An 18,653-nucleotide genomic window follows, 5' to 3' on the forward strand; every position below is an offset into this window, starting at 1 on the left:
GAGCACTGCATCAATACCTCTAGACCCCCAGGGAAGAGTTTGACTGACCAAAGAAAGACCATGCCACACAAACATGCATACAAAATGTGAAGAAAAGTCAGGATGTTAGCTATATAATCAGTGTAATCCCAAGCATCTCAATGTTTACAAAAATAAAATCACACATATACATGCAGAAAAATCAATAAACTGACAAAGATAAATAAAGAATAACTCCCACAGCCAATACAACCTGTCAATCTAATGAAAACCTACAGATGCACATTGACTGAATATTGAATCCAGAAAATGACATGCAAATGGAATTAAGAGACATGATAAGAAACAGCGTGCAGATATGACAAACAGTACATGGTGTGACAGACAGCGTGCAAGTGTGAGACACAGGATGCAAATTTAACAGGCAGGTGTGACGGATTACAAGATGATGTGACAGACAGCAGGCAATTTTACGGTGCATACCAAAGTCATCCTGCAGGCTGGTCACGCCCACAGTGGACGCCTTATCCGGACAGCCCTCCAGCTGCGCACTTCCATTCCTGACCAGCAGGGAGGCGCTAGTGCTCAATACCGTCACCTGAGACGGCGTGCGGGATGGCTGACCTCTGACCTGTGACCCTGAAGCTTGAGATACCTGACTCAGAGCCTCCTGCAGACTGGAGGAGTAGAAATATGCATGATTCGGGGTGAGCAAGAGACTGCGCATGTGTGACACACAGTGATGGGCATTTTGGTCACTTTGTGTACTCGACAAAGAAGTCAATCGAATACTCAGGGAGAATCTGAGTTCATTGCTGTTGACGATGTTGCACACTGCTATTCTTTCAGTGCATTGTGTTCAGTTTTGTTATTGTTATCTATAACTAAAAGTATTAAAAAAAAATTCTGGTGATTGAGAAAGCTGAAATAAATCAATAATAATAAAAAAAAAAACTTTTGTCAGCTTCCAAAAATGAATCCCAAAATTAGATTTTGTTGAGAAAAATGTTTTGCAAGGTTAAAAAAAACTATCAGTCATTTTAATATACAAGAACTTGCACCCATCCCTAGAGTGAAAGTAAGTGTTTTGTATAGAAAGATAAGGTAGATGCTGGAAGGAAGTGCAAGGTCACATTTATAGAGAACAACAGACAGATGGTAGTGATAGACAGGAGAATGGGGGTTCTGGAGGTGTTATGAGAGCTGACAGGAAGTGTAAAATGAGAGGAGTGCTGAACGGGAAGAGAAGAGTATTCCGATTTCACCACCAGAAAAAGCAAGAAAGATTTTGAGGTCTGTGTGTGTGTGTGCGTGTGCAAACAGAACATTACTAGGTAAAAACAGTGGGGGAAATTGATGCCTTTGTTTGCACTGCACAAAAATCCAATTTGTTTTTTAAATCTAATATTTACTATAAATATATCTATATTTTGCAAGTGACAAAATCATATACATTTATTTGTTGTTGACTGGTCACTCAGGCAACCAACCAACTAGTTTATTAAAAAAAAAAAAAAAAAAAAAAAAGTGTTGTTTTGCACATTCTTAATATCTACATTGGTTGCCATAGTACTGACAAAAGCATCAGCAAAACAAATGGCATAAGAGAGTTGCTGACTGTCATTTTGGAAAAAGACGATGGAAAACTGGAAAATTGCCGAACTCAGTGCATCACAAGCATTAGAGGCATCACTGTTTAAACATTCATGTAGATGATGTGTCTGTAATGTACACTTGCTTGATCACGTACATGTTAGTGTAATTGAGGGCAGGGTGCGATTTGTAGGGGGGGGGGGATTTCCCCCCTTCTGGTCTATGTATCCCTGCCTCTGCTGAATTATTTTTATCCCCGGTGGGGATAAAAATAAGTAAAAAGATGAGTTTATATAGAACTGTCTCTTTACGACCACAACAAACAGGACACTTTTCAGACGCGCATTTCAACTTCGCCTCAGCGCCAGGCCCAAGTCAAATGAGCGCGGAAAAGGTGCAGGTGACGACGAGGGAGCTTCAGTTGAACAACAGTGAACTGCAGTCAGATGAGATGTTGTCAGGCTATGTCGGTAAAACTCTAACATGAAACACATAAAAATTAACATGACTGTCCAATCAGCCCTTATACTGTGCTCGCGGCACGCACTCAAGAATTACACGCGCAAATGCGCCGGCGCGCGCTGCATAATTACTTTATTATAGCTTAAATAAAGCGCACAAGAAACTACGAGCATGCACCGTTGTTGATCTGTTGTAAGTTAAATCATGAAATTACCAAAAAAGCTGCCTCAAAACTGTGCATGCATGTATTTGTTGACATGGTTTTAAAGCTATTGTTATCCAATTTGTTGGCCTTAAAACATCTTAAAAATGCACATATGTACACTAAGGAAATCTAAATTTTCTCGGGGGAGCATGCCCCCGTACCCCCTAGCAAACTACATTTTCTGACCTCGGTAATTATGAAACCCTGCGTACAGCCCTGCTTATATTCTATTTAATGAAATATGAGGTAAATGTGCCTTTCTACAAATGTGCACACTTTTGGACTTCGAGTTTGTATGTGTATGCACTGTGATCAAAAATAAATGGGACCAAACGCGATTGAATGTAAAGGTTTGTGTCTCAATATTCTATAAATAACTACTGATTGATTTTGCATTTCTATTCGAATTTAAGAATTATTAGTGTCATTGTAGTGTTACAAATATCTAATACTTAAAATACTTCAGCTGCCAAAAATAGTATATAGCTGTACTGTGGTTTTTAACAAATATTCAAAAAAAAAAAAAAAAAAAACTTTTCAAAACATCCCCCCCCTCTGGTTTTTTCACAAATCGCACCCTGATTGAGGGATTTCAGACACAGTCAGACATTACAGTTATACATCCTGAAAAAAATATAAATTTGAAATCAGATCTGACCATATATAACACTTTTCAAACAAACATTCTGAATTGACCATTCAAAATGAAACATTTCATTTCAACGAGAATTGAAATCACATTTACCACCGTTCAAAAGTTTTGAGTCAGTAAGAAGTCTCTTTCAAAGACGCAAGTGTTTTTTGCTAGTTTCAGCTTGACGCAGTTATCATTTTCAGGTCCTGCGCCACGTATTTTAAATGGCAAATGCACTCACGCCCATTTATGCGCCCATGGGTGTGCTGGTCTGAAAACAAGGCATGTTCAGGCACATTGTTGGCGTGTTGCTATTTTGAGGCAACTCAAATAGATAGCGCAATTTTTTTTTTGGTATTTAAAGAGCATGTTAGTAATATGATGGTGCACAACTCGTGTACACTCTGCTTATTACACACACAGCGCAACAGCACACAAACATGCCAAATATTAAAAATAAAGGATTACAATGTAAAAGATTATTATTGTGTGCATAAAGATAAAAATGCTTTGGTGGAATCCCATTAGATGGTCTGCTCGCGCAAGAGCAGATCTGTTTCCTCGCTAGAGAAGCATTCAGTTTTTCAGCTTGCAAACTGCACCAAGTAAATAGGGAATCTGCCATGACGTGAGCTCAACTGGCTTTTTAAGGGAATGGGAGATGATACTTTGATTGAACCTCAAAACACATCCATGACTCATTAAGAGACTAGGTACAACCCTTTTGGACCATGCACCGGGCATGCCGACCATTTTTCCCGTCCTTTAACTAGCAAAAGTGGATTCGGATATGCCCTAAGCGCACCTGCGCCATGCGCTTCAGACCATGCGCTTGGATCGTTAAAATAGGGCCCAAGATATTTAGAAGAACATGGGTAAAAAATACTATGGAAGTCAATGGGGTCCCATTAACTGTTTGGTTACAGCCATTCTTCTTTTATTTTCAACAGAAGAAAGAAACTCTTAAGGTTTGAAACAACTTGAGGGTGAATAAATGATGACAGAATTTTAATTTTGGGGTGAACTATTCTTTTAATGCTTCTTTGGTGAATAAAAGTATGAATTTCTTAAAAAAAAAAAAATCTTACTGACCCTTAACTTTTGAATGGTAGTTTGGATTAGGTTTGTAAAAACCCCACATTGTCTTTGCTCTTTGGCCTAAAAATAACTGAACAAAGTTAAGTCAGTTATGCCAAGTAAATTGGATTTTTGCTGCCTGTCTGTACGAAGCCTGTGAGTGGTTTCAGAGAACTTGACTGGAGAAACTGAGTTAGTTAACTGAAAGCATCATGATCCTTCAAGAGAGACAGACATGCCCTAGGCCTGATGATGAGACAAAGCACTCAAACACTCTCTCTCCATCTGAAGCCATCTATGATGGCAAGGATGGCTGTGTCTGGGGGTTATAGACAGATTTAGCATGTGAGAGAAGGACACAGTGACCGTAACTCTCCAGGATACAGTAGAAGAGGCTCCAGTAGCAACATGTGTATGTGTGTGAGTGGGGATGAAGTTAGACACCAAGTAAAGTGATTTATCAGAACAGGATAAAATAAACCCAAAAAGGCCAAAAAACAGACACTGGGAAAAAATAAACATCACTCATGCAAGAACAAAAATAAGACATGAATTGTATGGAAAAGGCAACATGCAAGAACGTTGGCTTCTGGTACCAGCACTTTGGTACTCTGAGGATGGGTTAAAAGCCCGTAAAGTAGTAAGAAGAGGATAGCAAGCAAACTCAGTATTAAATTTCAAGCAGAGAAGTGTGGAAATGATAGTTAAAGTTGTGTAAGTAAATGAGGAAGGAGAATAATGACGTGGACATCAGAACAGGTGAGCCAAAGCTGTTGTTGAGCCAAAACTGGCTGATCACTCCCCGGCTGAGTCGTACCTGAGCGGGGATCCGATGAGAGAGGCAGGGGGTGTGGAGTTACTTCCTGCGTTGTGCCGTCTACGCACTGCTTGCCGTCGAAACGTACTACGCTCTCGGCGAAACGTGACTGTGTCGTCGTTCCCTGGGGCTGCCGTAAGAAGAGAAAGGCAGGAGGGAGTGCATCAATAGGGGAGCCACCAAAAATAAGCTTTCATTGAACTAGCAGCATGCAATGCTGCATATAAGCACAAGCTGCACTCTTGCAAGACAAGTGTAGACACAGGAATCAAACACACATTTTCAAATCAAAAAATAAAAATAAATAAAAACAAAAAGCGCAAAGCGTACCCATACCATATTTAATGCAAAGTGCAGAGCAAATTGAGTTTAAAAATCATTTTGTTTTTGAATAAGGCTCAAGTAGTCTATATAAAGGAGTATATATATTAGTGCTGTCAAAATCAACGCATGCAATTTTTTAAAAGTTTAACGTGTTAAAAAAAAATTAACGCATTTAACGCAGCATCCATTTTTTCCCTATGATCCTTTAGCTAGCATTACATTATATGATCACGCCATCATTCATTCAAGTGCTATTAAACTATTCAAGCACGATAAGACTCAAAAAATTACTTAAATCAGAACTGGCGTGCACTGTCTGTGAATCTCCTGTCTGTGTGACAGTGAAGTAATGAAGTGAACTAATCCTTTAAACGGACAAAAGCACAAAAGTATGCCAAAATGCCTGCTTGGTCAAGTATTCTCATAAGCAGAGTTTTAAATGAGTTAAATAAAAGACTTAAAGGTCCCGTTCTTCGTGATCCCATGTTTCAAACTTTAGTTAGTGTGTAATGTTGTTGTTAGAGTATAAATAAAATCTGTAAAATTTTAAAGCTCAAAGTTCAATGCCAAGCGAGATATTTTATTTAACAGAAGTCGCCTACATCGAACGGCCAGTTTGGACTACATCCCTCTACTTCCTTCTTTAATGACGTCACTAAAACAGTTTTTTGACTAACCTCCGCCCACAGGAATACACAAAAAAAGGGGGCGTGGTCTTGTTGCGCTCCCACGGAGAAGAGCAAGAGTTGCGTTTGTAGAGTGTGTTTGTCGCCATGTCGTCGAAACGCTGTTATTTTCATCCCGCAGTCCAATCACCTTTGTTTGGCCTTCCCAGGGACACTGTACTTAGAGATCAATGGATACAATTTATGTTTAACTCGGTTCCCGAAAATTATAATCCACATGTAAAACTATGTTTACAATAACACTGAGCACATGCATCTCCATGTTATGGTAAGAGGCGTGACCTTTCCGGGCAAGGTTCGCTAAGCTGCTGTCGAATCACAACACAGGAACCGCTGGCACAATCAGAACTCGTTACGTATTTCTGAAGGAGGGACTTCATAGAACAAGGAAGTCATCAGCCCGTTTTTATGACAGTGGAAACAGCGGTATACAGATAAGTAAATTATGTGGAAAATACTGTGTTTTTTTACACGCGAAACATGAACACATGTTATATTGCACACTATAAACACAATCAAAGCTTCAAAAAAACATGAAAAACGGGACCTTTAAATGTCCGTAAAGAGTTGTGAGGACATCAGATCCATGTAATGTGCGTCAGATCTTAAAGTGACAGCAGCCTAATAAACCTGCTTCTGTGATGCCTGTTATTAATGTTAATCAAAGAACAAAAGACAAAGAGAAAATCACTCACTGCTCTTGGCTGAATAACTTTTGTAGCTTTAATAAGGACTAATCTATATTTAATTTATAATTTATGCAGTGAAGACTGAAGTGTTTGATAACTTTATTCAAATATTTAAAATATAGGTAACACTTTACAATAAGGTTTCATTAGTTAACAAATTTAGTTAACATTAATAAAGAATGAAAAACACTTCTACAGCATTTATTAATCTTAATGTTAATTTCAACATTTACTAATACATTAAAATAAAAAGTTGTATTTGTTAACATTAGTTAATGCACTGTGAACTAACATTAACAATGACTAACATTAACAAAGATTCATAAATACTGTAACAAATGTACTGCTTATTGTTAGTATATGTTAGTTAATACATCAACTATATACGTTAACCAAACTTATTGTGAAGTGTTACCAATATATACTGCCTCGATGTTATTTCTACATTGATTTGAAGATTAAATGTGAAATTATTACAATATAAAAATATATTAAAGACTTTAATGTTAGGTGCGATTAATTAATTACAGAAAAATTTGATTAATTTTTTTAATCGATTGACAACACTAATAACATATTTTTGTTACATATTTTAAAATATTATTTTTTATACTTAATATTTTTGTCATACATCATTATCATAATTATCATGTCATCAAAAACCTTGCCAAAGTTTTGCAGAGCATGCAGTCAAATAAGGCAATAATGGAAGAAACATATTTAGGAACCTGCATACAACATATTGTGATTAAATAGAATTAAAATTAATGGTAATGATTTGTTTGCAACCAAACCACCAGTGATAAACACATAGCTAAAACTGCTTTGTCATCTTTCCGCATCCAGGTGGTTAATCGCATTGCCTTTGTAACATTATAAATGCTCTTTGCAAGCAGTTTTAAACATGGACTTTAACTGCAGCACTCCCACTGCAAATGAACTTTGACCTTATCTGATGATTCATCACTGAAAGTAAAACTTTATTACTACAGTAAAACAGTCTAAACAGTCTAAATCTCACACACCCGAAGGGCTGTAAACAAAGGCAGAATGGTTTTCTCTAGAACAATACTTTTTCTCTGTTCAGACCAGCTAATTTGTAAGACAACAGAAGCATGTGCAAGAACAACATCAGACAATGTTTCATCGAATATGATCCAGTTGCTGTTACAAATAAACAACGCACTTCAGAAACACACAGCTAAAATTTCAAACCCTCTAAGCACTAGAGCAAACATAGGAGAAAAGATATCATATACACAACACAGACATCTAAACATCACACACTCCTCTATATATTACACTTTTGTGCTTCCAAACACAAAAACGTGTAGGATGGAGAAAGATTCCCTGTTTACATCTGAAATTAAATGTTTTGAAGCAGTAGTGGTCAGCAGTAGATAAAGGTGTAAATAGGGGCCGTAATGGATTACTGAATCAACATCCAATCAGCACTCATACAGAAATTCGCTCTCTGCAGTGCAAATGGTGCACAAAGACTGAATGGTCACTGTGGACTAGAGGAGAGAATAAACCCTGCAGATCTCCCAGATATAGATTCAACAGGCTGTCAGAGTAACACATCAGAAATTCTGCAGGGGTTTGTGGGTCACAGCTGCACTGGCAAAACACACTGCATTAGCATCTACTACCTTCTGGGCAAAGCTTTTATCAGATTGGCTACATTCTGCTGAAAAACATCCATCAGAGCTCTAACCTGCCGCAGACTTCCGATGTTTAGTGCTTCAGACTGATCTCAGAATCACTACTTAAGACAGTTCGCCCGAAAATGAAAATTCAACCTTTACTCACCCTCATTTCATTCCAAACTTGTATGATTTTCTTTGCATCAAACAACACAAAAGGAAATGTTAGGCAGAATGTTCACGCTGTTCTTTGCCATACATTGAAAGTGAACGGTGACCAGGAGATTTCAAGACAAATAGCTTTGAGTGAGGAACAAACAAAAATTTATGTCATTGTTTACTGAAAATTTCATTTATTTGAGTTAAAAATGTGCATTTTCAAATTTTGAACATCACGATCATTTAAAACACTACTGACCCTCTACATTATTGATGTCAAACCTGCCATGCCACGTCTTGTCATGCTTTTTTTTAATATGCAAACATAAATTAGATTTGAAAGTGAATAATTACTCAAAGGGATAGTTCACCCAAAAATGAAATTTCTGTCATTAGGTACTCACCCTCATGTCATTCCAAACTCGTAAGACCTTAGTTCATCTTTGGAAGACAAATTAAGATATTTTTGATGAAACCCAAAAGGTTTTATTTATCCCCCATAGAAAGCAACGAAATTACCTTCATTCAAGGTCCAGAAAAGTAGTAAAGACAATTTGTCTCTCCCCTGTCACATTCAGCTAGGGCTAGGGCTATTGATCGATAACGATATATATTTCGATATATAAACTGTTAATGCTGCAAGCTTTAAAAGAGTAGCCCAAGCATGACTGAAGCCACAAAAATTTGAGGGTTGATTAATTACATTTTAAAGTATAGTTTATTAACAAAAACAGATTACACATTTGGCCTTAAAAATAAATACAACTTACTAACTAAGCGTGTGACTTTTAATTGTAAACAAGCCCGAAATACACCGGTACTCTTATTTTGAAATGTCTACACAATTGCTGGCTGATCCTTCAGATTCTTACAACCGTCTAAAACATTTTATATAAAGGCCATAAAGTAGACATTGTAATAATTCATCAATTTGAGTTCATTAGCAATCGCTTGGCATAAATCCGCGCTTTTCATTGATCGAGAATCACTTTGAAGCAGTCTGAAGCGCTGTCGCGTGAGCTTGTAGAACGCGCAACAGCGCCCCCTTGTGACTTTGCAAGATGCAGCGCTCTTTGTGAAATATCCACCGCATCTCTGCAGCGCACGTGGGAATGTCAGCGGGAGTAAACGATTCTGACGCACACATAACGAGCAGGTACGAAACACGTAGGGCGAGGGGAGATTTTTCACTATTTAATCGATTCCGGATGGTTTCATTATCTTAGGCGGATACAAAAGTATGAGAGGATAAAAATAATAAAAGTATAAATGTGTCTCCAAATATACTTGGGCGGCCGTTAATATACCTGGGCGGCCTGCCCAAGTAAAGTCTATGGGTGTGTCTCAATCAGCTCCCTAGTTCAGTAGTCAGGGCACTGATCAGGGAATCGGCCATATTCATTTACATGATATATTGATTCACAACCTAGGAAGCTAGGGAGCAGATTGAGATGCAGGGTATGTGTGGGATGCAATAGGTTGGTTCGTGTTGCCAGTCTTGTTTTTCACCGTCCGACGACATATCGCTTTTCAAATAACCAAACCACTTCCATATAACTGAATTCGTGCTACCTTTTTTGTCGACAATTTCATCATTTTTGGATAATAACTCGAGGTTAGTTTCACTTTCGTCGCTGCTTCCACTCATTTTTGTCGTCCTTGTGTCGAGTTTGCTTTGCAAAGTGCCGTAGGAAATCGACTTTGTTCTTTGACGTGAACGTTAAAAGCTGCACGCTGATTGGCTTTTGTCGCATATTTCTGCTGTATGATTGGCTCTTATATTAATCCATAGAGTAAAAATGCCTAGAGCTCATCGTTATCAACATATATTTTATCACGATTCGATATGATATAGTTTATTGGCACAGCCCTACATTCAGCGCTTCCGGGTTCTACGTCAGAAAGCTGGTTCCTGCATCAGCATCACACGCATGCGTCATGCTGCTCACATGAACAGGCATCGGCCAATACCGCCAGTCTGACGTAGAACCTAGAAGCGCTGAACATAAACAGCGTAGGAGAATGCCAGGGGAGAGACGAATTTATTGAATAATGCCATTATTTTTGTTTTGTTTTTGCGCACAAAAAGTATTCTCGTCGCTTCATAACATTAAGGTTGAACCACTGCAGTCACGTTGACTATTTTAACGATGTTTTTACTACTTTTTTGGACCCTGAATCTGGTCATTTCATTGCTTTCTATGGGGGATAAAAAAAACCTTGGATTTCATCAAAAATATCTTAAATTGTCTTCCGAAGATAAACGAGGATCGTATGGGTTTGGAACGACATGAGGGGGAGTAATTAATGACAGAATTTCATTTTGGGGTGATCTAACCCTTTAAAGTTGGCACGAAATTTAATGTTTTTTTTTTTACCTTATAATTTTTATTCAAAATGTCATAATTTGATTTTTCAGTAAAACGACAGACTTTCTCTGGTGACACATGCTCAAATTCTCTAATCATTCAGTCTCCTTAAACTCTGCCCTTTTCTTACAATCAACTGCAAGCTCACATTCAGATCGTCCTCCACCCAAACAACAACTGTTTTTTTTTTTCTTTTTCAATAATCCGTTTCACTCGGATGTCATAATAAGAAAGAAAAGATCAGTCTCTACTTCTGTTACATTGCGTTCCTGACACAAAGCTTATGGCTCATATGGCTTGGGTATTTTATATTGATTTTTATCATTTTTGGACCTCGACAGCCCCATGTCAGCATTAATTTCCATAATATGGAAAAGAGCAGCGTGGACAACCTGATAAACATCTCATTTTGCAGGTCATGGAAGAAAGTCATAAAGACTTGGAACACTAAGACGGTGAGCAAATGATGACAGAATATTCATGTTTAGATCGACTATTCTTCTAAGGATCTTTGTAAATAAGCGCAATCTTGCATGACTGTGTGCTCACCCCGTGATCCTGTCGTTGCGTCTTGTGTGTGACTGAGGGAGATGGGGCAGGGCAGGCTGTTTCTGGAACGGGTCACTGACTCAAGCTGAGAGGCTCTTCCCAGCAGGGAGGCCGCATCCAACACCTCCCCCTCTTTTGCCTCCAGGTCCGACTTGGAGGTGGTAAGGGGCCTAGAACTTGCTGGTGCCCCCAAATGATGGGGGTCATTAAGGCAAGCAGTAGTGCTGCTGTCCAGGCTCAAGACCCGGGCATGAGTTTTGGCGCTGCCTGTACTCGGAGTACGGCGCGAAGCTCTGCGCTTTCCCTTCTCCTTGTCTTTTTCTCGTTCCTTTTCCTTATCTCTCTGACTATGGGTTTGCACACCGTGCATTTTGGCCAATAGCGAGGGGCCACGTCGATCCTCAGGAGAGGGGCAGGAGTGGGGTGTGCTGGATGAGGAGTCTGTGCTGAGCTGGTGGGTGGAGTGTAGGCTGGAGGCACAACTAAGTTCGCTCTGATCACTGGAGTCTTCCTCTCCTTTCATGAACACTGCCGAGCGAGGCTTTGCCATGCCACGTCCACAAATGTATTCCCGGTGCCTGCTGGCGTCAAAACTGCTTGCGCGCTGCTTACCACTTCGTCGCCGACCACTCCGGCTGGCGGCAGATGAGGAGGCAGCCCGGTGAACAAGATTGGCTGTTTTGGAACGCACTTTGTCTGGTTCCGCCTCCTGGTGCTGGTGGGAAAGACCAGTAGAGACATCTACGCTAGTCCTTGACAACATCTCCACAGTCCCCTCCCCCTGTTGGCCCTCTGAGTTTGCAGGTTTGGGAGCATCACCGGTGGACAATTTGGTGGCAAGTTCGTTGGCATGGGGGTTTTTATTAGCCTCCCCCGAGGCCACATTAGAGTTACGCGGGTCAGTGTGTCCCGCATTCACCTTCTCATCCCCAGACAGCGACAGCAGGCTTTCTACGTGCGTGGAGCTGGTCTGCTCACTGTGCAGGCTGCTCAGGGTGCTGTTGGTATCCCGGTCTGTCCCACTGCAGTAGCTCTCGGTGGAGCCGCTGCTGCGTGTGCTTAAACTCCGCAAACTGTCAGCACTGCGTCCACCTGTTCTTTCCCGCCCCCCCTGAACACCCTCTGACTGGTACAGCCCAGATCCCCCTTCCCCAGCACACTCTCCTTCCCCTGCCTCTCGGGAGACAGACCGTGATATCCTGCGGCGCTCCTTCGGATGATATCTGTGGAATTCGGTTACTGAAGTGCTGGGAGTTCCGGAGTCTGGCTGCTCAGAGCTCTCCGTCGCCCTCTGTGACCTGGAGGCCTCCATTTCACAGACAGGATCCAGTCCTCCCCGGCGGGGTGGAGGGTACAGGCTGAACTCGGGCAGAGAAGGATCAGGAAAAGCAGATCCTGCAGAACTTGAGGTGCGAGGCAATCCGCGAGGTCGAGATGACTCTTTGCGGAACGACTGCGAGTGGGTGGAAAGATGGGCAGTAATTTCTGTGTCACAAGAAGACAGGGACTGACTGAAAGGGTGGGGGTTGGAGCCATAAAGGTCCTGAGCCAATGAGGTTGAAGGCTGCATGGAGGCAAAAGAGTCATTGGAGACAAGGCAGAACATCTTTGGGTCCGACATCAAATCTAGAGGGAAAGAGAAATATAACAGAGTGTGTAAAAATTACACAAAATTGTGAAACACTCAAAATTTACCCTATTTTTAAAGGACAATCTTGGTCTTACTGCAAACAATTTATCAGTGCATGTTATGTTATCAAAATGCAATGACTTGCTCACTTTGCAGTTGTTACATATATGTTAAATATTGCAGTTTGGCAACGTCTGGGATAACAAAAGTTTATTATATTTAGTGTATCTATACACACGCTACATATACAACCCACCTTGAACAGATTTTTGCTGCTGTGATGCTTATGTACTGTTAGGTAGTGCGGGCCTATATGACAAAGTTAATCAATAGCCAAATAGTCACTTTTCAATCATTAAATCAATGGTGAGTCAGCGTTGTAGTCCAATTCAAAATTGAAAAACAAGGCCTGAGACCCTCCATTTAGCATTTTTAAATGCAAGAAAATGTTTAAACGCTTAAAGAAATCAGGGTCAAGTCAAAATGTAAATATCTACATCCCTAATAAACAGTTTCCTGAGCGCTGATGCAGTGTTAAGAAATGATACAGTCATCTGCCAAAACACAATTATTACTCCATTCTGCACACTATCCAAAAACCACACTGTCCATACGGTCTTTTGCTTATGTGCTTTGGAAAATCTGAGCCCAGTGTGCAGTGCTGACGTCACCTTTTTGTGTCATATCATTATTCACAAAAAGCTGTTGTACTGATCACATACTTTTGGTTTCGAGAGACAAAGACAACCTTTTTCAGGTCAGAGAGAAGTTTCAGTTATACATTACAATTTTTTAACTTTTGCTAAACACTTTACAGTTGAATAAAACCGCAGTCAATAAGAATAATAGCCTAAACCAAACAAATCCCGCTTCTGCTGAGTACACAAACATGTTTCATTGCATGTGTGACTCTGAGAAACTTTCCCGAACCACCAAAGCACCTTGTGAGCCAGTTTTGAAAAATAAAATAAAATGCATATTATCATTATCAAACTGATTTCTGATGGTGATATCTTTGAAGTCTATCCATTTATAAGCACAGTTTTGATATATATCAGTATATATCCTGGATGTTTCATGGAAAAAACAACTTCATACAGATTTTGAATGACATGAGGATGAGTAAACAATGACAGAATTCTTTAACTATTTCTTAAAGTGAGATCAATAATGAAGTTTCTAGAGACTAATTTGCATTGCACTATACTATACTGAAGCTGATGTTAATTAAGATTCACACCTTGGTCCTGACTGCAACTCTGAGCCAAACTCAAACTGACGTCATCGGCAGCCTTTCCAACACCTGCCCCTGCAAACAGTCAGAGAGAGAGAGACAGAGAAGGTCGAGTTTTATAACTTATTCATTAACTTAACGTATCCACCCTCTCTCTCTCTCTCTCTCTCTCTCCACTCTTCCTCCTTCCCTCTCACCTTTGCAACTTTATTCAAACACATCCCTGACCTGGCTTGCGCACGCAGTACTGCAGATCTTCTGACATATCGCTGCTGTCTGCAGAAAAACTCTTCTCTCTGATTCTAAACACTTCTATTTATAGCTATGGTAAACCTGGTTCACACTACTGTCCTCTGAGTTTTTAACAACTCAAAAAAAGTCATACAACTTCTATTGAACCCTTGTAACGTTCCTGCTGCTGTCATGTGGTCTTCCTGTCATTTTGGAGGGGTGTGACTAATATTAGGCAATGGGGAAGCAGGTTGCACCAGGTTTTCATGGGTTTGGATCAATAAAATTGATCGAGACGAGATGAGTATTGACAAATGAGTCTTTTGTGTTCCACAAAACAAAGAAAGTCACACAGGTTTAAATGAGGGTGAGTAAATAAAGACAATTTTTTAAATTTTGGGTACACTATTCCTTTGTTACTAGATACTAATACTGTCAGAGGTTTTAAAAAAAGAAGCGTCTCACGTTTGGTTGTGACTGAGCCTCCGTGGGATGTCATCTGTAGGGATTGAGAGAAAGATGAAACAAGCTCTGGTGAGTCATTTACATGAGATCATGATGTCTGTAACTTCCCATCACTGTTACTAATTTAGCAGACATGCACAAAAACTCATCACAGTCATTTAATCACAACATAAACAATTAGACTTCTGGGTTTCTACTCTATGACTTCATGATTCAACCAACAGTTTCTGACCAAACACACACACACAGATATTGTAGGACAAGCAGTACTATAAGCCAGAACATAACACCCCTGAGCTTTCACCAATTATACAGCAGGGAAAGATTCTGACTGAAGGATTGCCCTCAAACAGACACAGACTCTGAACCAGAACAACTTCATTTAGCAAAAACTAATATTTTACCACAAATTAGTGCAGTATATGCAGATAAGTAAATAACTGGGAATTTGAAATAATAAATATTTTAATATTATAAACATTTATAATATATATATTAAAATGATATTAAATGTATTATGTTTCAATAAACATGTTCTCCATGGCAATGTTTGATGTTCTAGAATATAAAATTGAATTTTGTAAGGCGTTTATTTATTAAGCAGTTATTTCAGTCTCATCTTTATCTAATTTTCAAGCAAAGAGTATTATGTTTACATTAGAATTTATGGCAACATTTGTAGTCCTCATCCGACAGTAAAAGTGTTAAGGCCTTCTAAAACATCCTTGACTGTGGTGGTACTGCCAGTGTGCAGTGGTAATGAATTTCTTACTCTTTTACAAACCCAATCGGGTTAAAAAGTGCTTCAAAGTTAAAATAAATAAATAAAAGCAATGCAGACAAAAAAGCAAAGCCCCTTCTGGATCCCACTCCTATGTAATTTTTAATGAATAAAAAAAATAAAAAAGTGACTGCAACTTCATTTCTCATAATTGTGAGTTTATATCCCACAATTCTGACTTTTTTAACTCGCAACTGTGAGTATAGATCTCAGAATTTTAAGAAAAAAGTCAGAATTGTGCAATAAAAAGTCACAATTATCTTTTAAAAATTTTTATTCTGTGGTGGAAACAAGCTTCCATACATTCTCTAACATGCATGCGAACAAATGTGAACACAGACAGACACACCTGATGGCTGGAGTCCATTCCCACGTAAGAGTTCCGTGAACTGCAGTCGACCGGTGGCGTCTCCTCCCGTGCAAAATCAGACATCTCTATTCCACCACCTGGATCCCTGTACACACACACACACACACACACACACACAAAAGGTTAGTTACCTAGCAACACAGTAACAGAGGAACAGCCCCGAGGGTTTGAGAGAGTTAACAATGTCATTTATGATCAAACTTGCACAGCAGCTCAGGCGCCAGCAGAGAGGAGATCATTTCTAGCGTCTCTCTATCTAATGTCTGCCACCCATTAGGCAGAGATCACCCTCCCTTCCTTCACTTTTTGGGAGATTATAATAATATTTTAGGAGGTTTATTTTGTTGGCCCCCCCAGAGGATAAAATGTAGTGGTGAATGGTAATCCCACGGCTAGAGCTCACCTACCAACGTCCGCCTTTTCGCTATTTTTGCAATTACATTTGGTTGCCCTAGAGGCAGTTTAGTTTCTTTTTTTTCATTCAGGATATACATGAGGGTCTTTGGAAGAATTAAAAACAGGGGCCTCAAGCAAAAATATCATATATTTTCTCAATTATTGTACATACAGACCTGGACAAACCAGGAATGTCCCTCCACATGTATTTATAAGAGGTTCTCAATTTCTCTTTTACATATAAATAGAAACTCAAGAAAAAAAGCATGTTCTTTTCTAATGCACAAAAAGTTGTTGATGCCTGTAAAAAACTTTGAGGTTGAGTAACTGTGTTTAATGTGTCTCGCTCAGCAACGCTTGCTCTAGTAGAAAATGTGCAACCTAGCACTTATTTCACCTCTGAAAGTTTGCAGACTGTTTCCAACTCCTCTGAGCTAACGAACAAGAGCATCAGCTTTGTGTGTGTTGGTTTATAAGGCTCTATATCAGTTCTCCTGATTCACTCACTCCTTCCCCTCCTCCCTTTTTCTCTCTCTCAGTGGGTGATGAATGGATTCAGCATGACAGCAGATTAGCTCTCAGAAACATCCCTACCGCTGAGCAACAGTGTTGTCCCTTAATCAAAACTTTGCTGAGCTGAATTAGACCCTTTCTGAGTGGAATCAGAACCTCCCTGTGGAGATTCCAAATCCTTCCCAAAAAAAGATTCAAAATGTGACATTTCTTGAGATGATTCAATACTTTTCCTAAACTGAACCTTTCCTAAGAAGATTTAAACCATGAGACGATTCACCCCTATTGGAAAAACCAGCATATGCTGGTTAGGTATGTTTTGAAGCATGGCAGCTGGTTTATGCTGGTCCTTAGTTGGTCATGAGCTGGAGCTTAGGACCAGCTTAGGGCCAACTACGGACCATCTTAAACCAGCTGCCATGATTCAAAACATACCTAACCAGCATATGCTCTTTTGTTCAACAGGGACAACATTTATTGAGATGATTCAAAACCTGAAATGATTCAAAAGCCAAATCAGAAACTTCTTAAGCTAAATCAGACTCGTTAATAAAAGCTCAAATTCATTAACTGTGCAGCCACTCTCAACTTTTTGAGTAAACCAGAAATGATTCTTACCCAGGCCCGTTTGAGTGTTCTTGCCGGGTGCCGGTGCCCTCGCGTTGGTGCTCCACCCCCTGTATCCGCCCCTCACTCCCTTTGGCCCGCAGCTCCACCACCTCCCCTTCATCCAGCGCGGTGTGCAGGCGATAATTCACGGCCTTCAGCAGCACAAACATACCTGCTATCACCCCACAGTAGATACCCACAATCACCATAGTGGGGGGCAAGGCCTACAGAGAGACACAGCAAGAGATTTTAAATGAGTAGAAAACAAGCATTTTTTGTGATTTTGAGCTCATTTACAATATCATTCAAAATGCTGGGGTCGGAAAGATTTTTTAAATTAAGAAATAAATACTTTTGTTCAGCAAGGATGGATTCATTTAATTAAAAGTGACAGAAAAGACATAATTTTATAAAAGATTTCCATTTCTAATCAATGCTGTTCGTTTGAAAATTCTCTTCATCAAAGTATCTTGAATTTTTTTTACAAAAATATTAAGCAGCACAGCTGCTTTCAACATTGATGATAATAAGAAATGTTCCAAATCAGCATATTAGAATGATTTCCGAAGGATTACGAATAATGGCTGCGGAAAATTTAGCCTTGCTATCACAGAAATACATTTTAAATTATATTAAAATAAAACAGTTTCTTAAATTTGTAGCAATATTTCAGAACATTACAGTTTTTACTATACAAAATGCAGCCTTGGTGAGCATAAAAGACTACAATTTAAATTTAAAATGTAAAAAACCTTACCCACCACAGCTTCTGAAATGTTGTGTACAATCTTTAGATCTATTATTGATCTATTATATTTCCCCATAAATTAATTAATAAAAGAGCCACAGCAATTCAAATACTGACATTAAAGCAAACCAAGACATTGGGGGGGGTGATATTCTCACATATTTCAGCCTATTAACATCCTTCTGTTGTATAAATATCATATACAAATATAGGACTCTGTTATACAGAGTTACAGGGTTATGAAAAGGAGCAACAACATTTCAGTCGCAACCGGAGGGCAGAAGCTAAAAACAGCCTGGCACTGAACAGACATCTGTGGACAACATACTGTCCTAAACACCTCTCCATATCTGACACACACCCACTCATATTCATCCTCAAAAAACAGTGGGGGCACGTTCATCAGTTGCTTATTGATACAGTGATTACCGCACTGCTTCACGTGATATCGCTTAGCTGTAGTTGAAAGGCAATAAAGTATTCAAGC

The 18,653-nt window shown here is 39.5% G+C and overlaps 1 protein-coding gene across 1 annotated transcript in view; it reads right to left on the reverse strand.

Annotated features, from left to right (window-relative positions):
• pcnx1 (pecanex 1) overlaps positions 1-18,653 on the reverse strand; it is a 49,196-nt gene that overhangs the window by 28,405 nt on the left and 2,138 nt on the right. Inside the window, 7 exon segments of the mRNA XM_048205638.1 lie at positions 463-656; positions 4,768-4,897; positions 11,190-12,815; positions 14,060-14,128; positions 14,750-14,783; positions 15,880-15,985; positions 17,428-17,642. Coding sequence (XP_048061595.1) covers positions 463-656; positions 4,768-4,897; positions 11,190-12,815; positions 14,060-14,128; positions 14,750-14,783; positions 15,880-15,985; positions 17,428-17,642 — 2,374 coding nt within the window.

The sequence above is a fragment of the Megalobrama amblycephala genome, linkage group LG10 (genome assembly GCF_018812025.1).
Source record: "Megalobrama amblycephala isolate DHTTF-2021 linkage group LG10, ASM1881202v1, whole genome shotgun sequence".
Lineage (NCBI taxonomy): Eukaryota > Metazoa > Chordata > Actinopteri > Cypriniformes > Xenocyprididae > Megalobrama > Megalobrama amblycephala.